Source organism: Lolium rigidum, chromosome 6 (genome assembly GCF_022539505.1).
Source record: "Lolium rigidum isolate FL_2022 chromosome 6, APGP_CSIRO_Lrig_0.1, whole genome shotgun sequence".
NCBI lineage: Eukaryota > Viridiplantae > Streptophyta > Magnoliopsida > Poales > Poaceae > Lolium > Lolium rigidum.
The window spans coordinates 152,225,773-152,232,248 of record NC_061513.1 but is presented as its reverse complement, the minus strand read 5'-3'; the positions used below and the strand labels follow the sequence as shown (position 1 = coordinate 152,232,248).

At 44.8% G+C, this 6,476-nt stretch overlaps 2 protein-coding genes across 2 annotated transcripts; both read right to left on the bottom strand.

The window, feature by feature from the left end:
- Positions 1-427: 427 nt before the first annotated feature.
- Positions 428-838, bottom strand: LOC124663431. The gene has a single exon (XM_047201130.1). It carries the CDS (start codon positions 836-838, stop codon positions 428-430), a length of 411 nt encoding a protein of 136 aa, XP_047057086.1.
- Positions 839-1,410: 572 nt separating this feature from the next.
- Positions 1,411-5,913, bottom strand: LOC124666716 (ketol-acid reductoisomerase, chloroplastic-like). The gene is made up of 10 exons (XM_047204046.1): positions 5,600-5,913; positions 5,402-5,494; positions 4,884-4,949; positions 4,518-4,658; positions 3,021-3,248; positions 2,761-2,878; positions 2,552-2,691; positions 2,308-2,475; positions 2,042-2,197; positions 1,411-1,958 (listed from the first exon to the last, which is right to left on the bottom strand). The coding sequence occupies exons 1-10, from the start codon at positions 5,861-5,863 to the stop codon at positions 1,593-1,595; spliced, it is 1,740 nt and encodes a 579-aa protein (XP_047060002.1). The 5' UTR covers positions 5,864-5,913; the 3' UTR covers positions 1,411-1,592.
- Positions 5,914-6,476: the final 563 nt, after the last annotated feature.

The following is a 6,476-nucleotide window of genomic DNA, read 5'->3' as shown; positions in this document are numbered from 1 at the left end:
AGTGGAAGCGGTGACCCAGCGGCCCAATCTCGGTCCATGTTACTGTGTCACGACGATTCGAAAGAGAGAAAAAAAGAACGAATCTTCTACTGGTTTTTCGTGCAGCCAAGTTTCCCGCTAGCGAACAACGAAGGAAGCGACGCTGAGGCAAGCTCGTCGTGTGCTGTGTGCGGCGTTTCAGAGGGAAACTGTCATCATGCACAACAAAATCCACGACAATCCAGCAGAAACACAACGAAAAGTAGAAGCCCCAATTAAACCCGTATATAAGCTCGGTTAAAAGTACAACGCACACTGATCCACTCTTGTAACGATAGTAGTATAGTATAAAGCTGATGATCGTACCCTTGAAACCAACAAACTCGCCAAATTGTATAAGGAAATGCTGCCGGCCGGAGGTGGGACGGCGGTGGCCGGGCAATAGAGCCTACTGGCCGGCGGCGAAGGCCTCGACGGGGAAGGTCTTGGTGACGCCGGCGAGGCTCTTGAAGACGATCTTGCCAGTGGGCGGGTCGTCGACGTTGATCTCGTTGACGGGCGGCCACAGCATGAGCTCCTTGGCCTTGACGCCCTTGAGCTTCTTGATGCTCTTGACCTTGACGTACCCGGTGATCTCCATGTCGTAGCTCACCTGCTTGCTCACCAGCTTGAACTTGTGCTCCACCTTCTTCTTCTGCGAGATCCACATGTAGCCGGTGGCGCGCACGAAGCCGACCTCGATCACCTCGGCCAACGGCAGCAGGCCCAGGGGAAGCCCGAACTCCTCCAGCAACGACGTGGCCATCTTCAGGCCCTCCTCGTGTCCCTTCTTCACCACGGCTCCCTCCCTCTCGGCCATGGCTACCTGCTGATTTCGTTAGCTGGCCTTTGCGTGGTTGTGCTTGTGGTTTGCTTGTGTTTGGGGTTGTGTTGAATCTATGGGAGATTTATAAGATGCGGAGAAGCAGGCATGGCCAAACGAGTCATGTCACTTGTTGCATCCTCGAATTCATCGTTAGATTTTAGGAGTTTAGCTCGAGGAGGTTCGACGTGATGATCGTGGCAACGAGCAAGGCGGTGTTGTCTACTTGTCTGTGTTGCAACTTGCAAGAATTGCTTTGTGGAGTCCGCGGCCGGCAAGGGAAAGCACCAGTGCTAAAACTCCTTGCTCGTTTCAATTCAATTGGTCACTACTATACAGGCTTTCCATGTCTGGCTGGGAACCCAACACGTCGTGCAACAGTGTTACCATGGACATATTCATCATCGGAAACGTTCCGCTTAGAGCAACAGGTTTGAAAAGCAAATGATTATCGAAATAGCAAACAGATACCATGGAAAAAAGAATTGCTATGAACCATCTTCAGAAGTCAACTGGGTCTTTATAGAGTATTTAAATAAAGAAACGTTAGTTGCAACACTCCGCTGGGGAGCAGACACAACAAACCGCTTCTTTTATTCTTGCGAAACGCTAGTCCAGTGACAAAAAAAACCACAGCAGTCCTACATTTGAAGTGTTCACTTCTTCAGGCTATAGCAATACATTTAGCATACAAACGACTACACTCAACTCAAACGGCTAAACTAGGATGTGCCAGCGATCAACACAAACTTTAGGAAGACTGTCGGAGTTCTGGGCGCACAAAATCAGCATCAGCAGTCACTGAGATATCAACGGTGGGCCTCAGCTGAGCGCAGACTTCAATGGCGCCATGCACAGGGTCAGACATAAAATTGCTGATAAGATCTTGATTAATTGGTGATTTCTTGTCAACAGTCACGAAAGCTTGTTGGGTCAAGACATAGTCAAAGCGCGGAGCCCACTTCCTTGACCCTAAGCGGGCTGTCGTGGAGCAGTTATCAACCATGAATGCCACCCCGCGAGCATGCATGAATGGGTTTAGGGAGTCGACGGACTCAATCACACTCTCGTTGATAATCTCTGAATACGAGTGGCCCTTCTTTCTGAGGACCTCGATCTATATTGGCGTAAAACAGAAAAATGAATGAATGTTTGTAAAAATGCACATCCAAATCCGCATATGAAGTAAAGGAATCCTACCTGAGCCATCATCATTGCAACAAACACTCCAGCGGTGAATGGATGCAATGGGCCAAGATCTCCTTGTGGCCGGGTTGAACGCACCCTTTCACCCACCTTCCACATACGTGTTTGATCAATGTTGCCCATAGGGAATGCCGGGAGACCTTCCTTTTCCTACAAAGATATAAACAACAGGATATGCCTCAATATTATGATTTCAGGGACATTCACGAAGAATAAAAAAGATTTTAATTCACATTTAAACAGTGCACGGAAGAACTTACATAAAATCTCCTCCCAGCCAGCACAACACTTCTAATTTCACTTCCAGAAGAAACATCTTCATAGCACTCGTACAGTATGTCCATGCTTGGGTAATAAGCAGCGCTATATGCCTCGTTGAACTGCTTCTTTCCTTCTTCTGTTAAAGAGTTGTAAACTTCGAGCATCCCCTGGTACCATACAGAACACTATAGTAAGTACAGTCCAAAGGAGATAGCTATAGATAGAAAATAAAACTCTGCATACCTTCTTTGAAATAGTTTTTGAGACAATTCCAGTGATGCACTCTACAGTGTTCTTATATGCCAAGTCTTCATCCATTCCTTGTTCTGTGTATCTTCTGAAAAGAGCCTCCACAATTCCATGAACAGCGCCAAGCAAAATACCTACATGGTAGATTATTCATCAACAACTTGCAACGCAAATTTTACCGGCGCAGACAAGAAGGTAGGTACCTCGCTCGCCAAAGATATCACTCCGGTACTCCTGCTCTAGAGTAGTAGCAAATGTGAAAGGAGAACCTAGAGCAATTGACCACCCTAGAGCAACATCTGTAGCCCTTCCATCAACATCCTATACAAAAAGAATAGAAGGACGGAAAACAGTTATCAAAATATATATACTTGAAGAACTAAGAAAAGGATGCATGTTCAATGAAATGAAATCAATCAAGCTGAATAGCATAATGTACATGCAATACCCACTTATAACATACCTGGTGAACAGCAAAGCTAGAGTTGATACCAGCACCATTGATCTCTTTACCCTGAACGTAAAGTCTTCTAACAGATGGGCCCATTCCCTTGGGACATACAGCGATCACACTGATGTTTTTTGGAAAATCAAGGCTAACTGATTGCAAATGTCCCAGGAGAAATCCATGCGACAAACCAAGAATACTATTGGGTTTCATGTGTGAGAAAATCTTCTCATAGTTATCTGCCTGCATAAAGTATTAAAAAATTAATTTACAGTTCTCTTGTGTAGATAAAGCGAAAGAGGAGCAACTAAAATTTGCTCAAACAAGAACGTAAAGCAGAAAATCAGGTGTACAATCTATCAACACAACTGTGAACTATGAATAGCAAGCAGGGCAATTCCACGGAAAATGTTCATGCTGAGCAACATAAGATGTATGCTACTATTCTGAAACTTATCAGGACAAGAGAAAAGTTTGTTTTTCGTCCCTCAACTTCCCGGTTTGATCACTTTTGGTCCCTGAATTACGAAATCACACAGTTTTTCGTCCCTCGACTGAAGAAAATGGTCACTTTTAGTCCCTCTGCTAAAAAGTGGTTTGGTCGATTATGTGGTCCAATTATCGACCAAAATTGGCTCGTGGCAGTAAAAAGTGACATCTAACTTTGCCACCTCGTCTTCTTCATATTATGTGGTAGGCATTTTGTCGAACAATAGGCCAGGACGATTACAACCATATCATTGTCGGCGGCAGCAGCAGCAAAGAAGCACCAGAGGCTTTAGCTCACGACATGGCCATCTGCGCCGCGGACGAAGGGGATAAACCTGCACATCTGCACCGCAGACGAAGGCTCCAGCTGATGCTCCAGCTATGATAGTGGTGTGGCCATGCAGCCCAGGCGTATGCCTACTGGCGCACCACGCTGCAGCACTAGAGGGGTGTGCTCGAGGGCGGCTGTGCATGGGTCGACGTGGCCGTGCTCGCCTGCTGACACCACCAGCTGGTCATTGTCTGAGACGAGATGGAGAACTGTTTAACATAATGCCCAGTGCAGAGGAGAAGAGAAGGATCATAAGGGGGGAGAAGAATGTGAGGTGGAAAAACTGAAATTCAATTTGAACCGCCGTATATCAGCTTTGGTCTAAAACCACAACACGTCATTGACGAAACCACTTGGGAGTCGGGAGAGGACCAAAGTGTCTGGTTTTTTCAGTTGAGGGGTTAATTTGTATGGTTTTGTAGTGAAGAGACCAAAAGTGATCAATCTGAGATGTTGAGCGGTGAAAAAAAATGTAAATTTCTCTCATGAGAAAGGTACTTTATAAAAAATATAAGAAGGAGAACATGCCATGCAAGTAAGGTTCAGTATGTGATCGCAGACATAAATCTTCGAAAGACTAGAATTAATATGATTCAAATAACTAATTAAAATTGTACAGTGATGCAGCAGCACACAGGGACCAGTCATAGCATATATCCAATATTTGCGCGTGTTAACCAAAAGAAGCAAACCTGGGCAGAATCTGATATCAACAACAAAAGGAGATCACTGCCCGACACAGTCTCCAATATATCTCCCAAGGTCCCCGTTTCTTCAGTGAAACCAGCTGCACGTGCTTCTTGGAAAGATTTGGAACCTTTACGAAGACCAATCTGAAATCAATAGGCGGGATTTTAGTGTCAGATGTTGCTGCTGTTTTCTTAACAGAATAATTGAAAAGGAAACAAATACATCTCCCGAGAATAAAGGATAAAAAATGCTCATCAGGCCAAATTACTGAAAGTAAAGATTCAGAGGTTGTAGATAACAGTCAGAAATTTTGACTTCCTATACCAGTGTTAAAATATAAATGGTGCCAAGTGCAAGCAAGACCTAACCTTAACAACAATGTCCAACTTAGCCTCAGCAAGTGAGTCTCTCAAGTTCTGAGCTTGTGCTGGACCCTGTAAAAATAGCATAACCACTGTTATAACCTGAACGCGCCATCGACAATAGAAGTTATTTTCGTTACACAGAAGATCTTTGAAGTAAATGGGAGAATGCTATTCAAACACATCACCATAAGTATTCACTTGTAGAGATATCAGTAATTTCAATTAATTGGTGATGCTTCATTGTTTCTTGAACCACAAATATAAGTATCAGCCCGAACTGAATCCTAACTATACCTAACAAGTAACACTAACTCTATGCAGCCTACGTGCAAACTAAATCACCACCCTGTGATTGTTCATAAGAAGATCAAAACTGTGTCGTAACGGAAGTTTCACCACCAATATAGGATACAACCATTTTCTTAACATAAGAGACGTCTGACACATATAAAACCACCAGACATCGACACAGATGTCAACATACAAACTCAAACCGAAAAGAAGGACTGCATCCATTTTACCTGCGAGCCCCATCCAAGCACGCCAATCTGCTTGATCCCCTTGAACGCCTCTGGCAGCAGCGGGAAAAGATCCCTCCCACCCCTCACGATAAACTGCAACCAAAGTACTGACAAACATCACAAACTGTACCTGTTTGACTGTTTCACAGATCAGTCGCCAAAGGATCACAGAGAAGACAGCATGGGCACAAATCGGACCTCCTCATGGCCGGCCAAGGACACCTGCTCCTTCTTGAAGACGGAGGTCTCGAAGTCGAGCGACGGCATGGTGGTGCTGATCACCGACGGCGACGCCACCTTGGCGGATACGGCGCCGCGGCGGCCGGCGGAGGCGGCGAGGTGGCATGGGGGCTGAGCGGCGGGGAAGGATACGGAACCGACGGCCGGGGTTTTGGCGGCGGGGTTTAGGGTTTTGGGATGGGAGAAGGCGAGGGAGGAAGCGGAGGAAGTGGCCGCCGCCATTTTTGCGATGCGAGGACTAGGGTGACGGCGCGAGCGGAAAAAGAGGAGGCTAGTGGTAGGGAGGTGCGTCCGTGGACCTATATGTGCTGCAAGGGCGACAATAGGATATTCGCATGATGGACAAATTTGCTATTGCTACTACTCATGTTTAACTTTTTCAAAAAAGGGAACTGGTTTTTTGTGCCTGCTATTTCGATCAATAATACCGCACGCGTATTACATGATAAACTTTGACCGAAAAAGTTAAACAACAAAATCTTAATTATATTCTACTACATGATTACTATCGTTGCCGATTGATATGTGTCAATGTTAATAAGTGGATTAGTGTTGAATTCAAATTGAAAAACACTTTCTAAAACTATACTTAATTTTATACCAACAATCTTTATATATTTAGAGTAATTCTTACTAAAAACATGAAAAAGAGAGTGCCTTATTCATTGGAATGAAGGAAATACTACAATCCCTAAAAATTGCTTTGTCCTCTCTCTCTAATCATCATTGTTCTTGCACAATTGAGCTCTTGGTGCATGGTGACATGGAGTTGTGAGCATTTCCCATAGTCCAATAAGTCAAATAAATCGAATTTGTTAAGGACATACCCGACGAG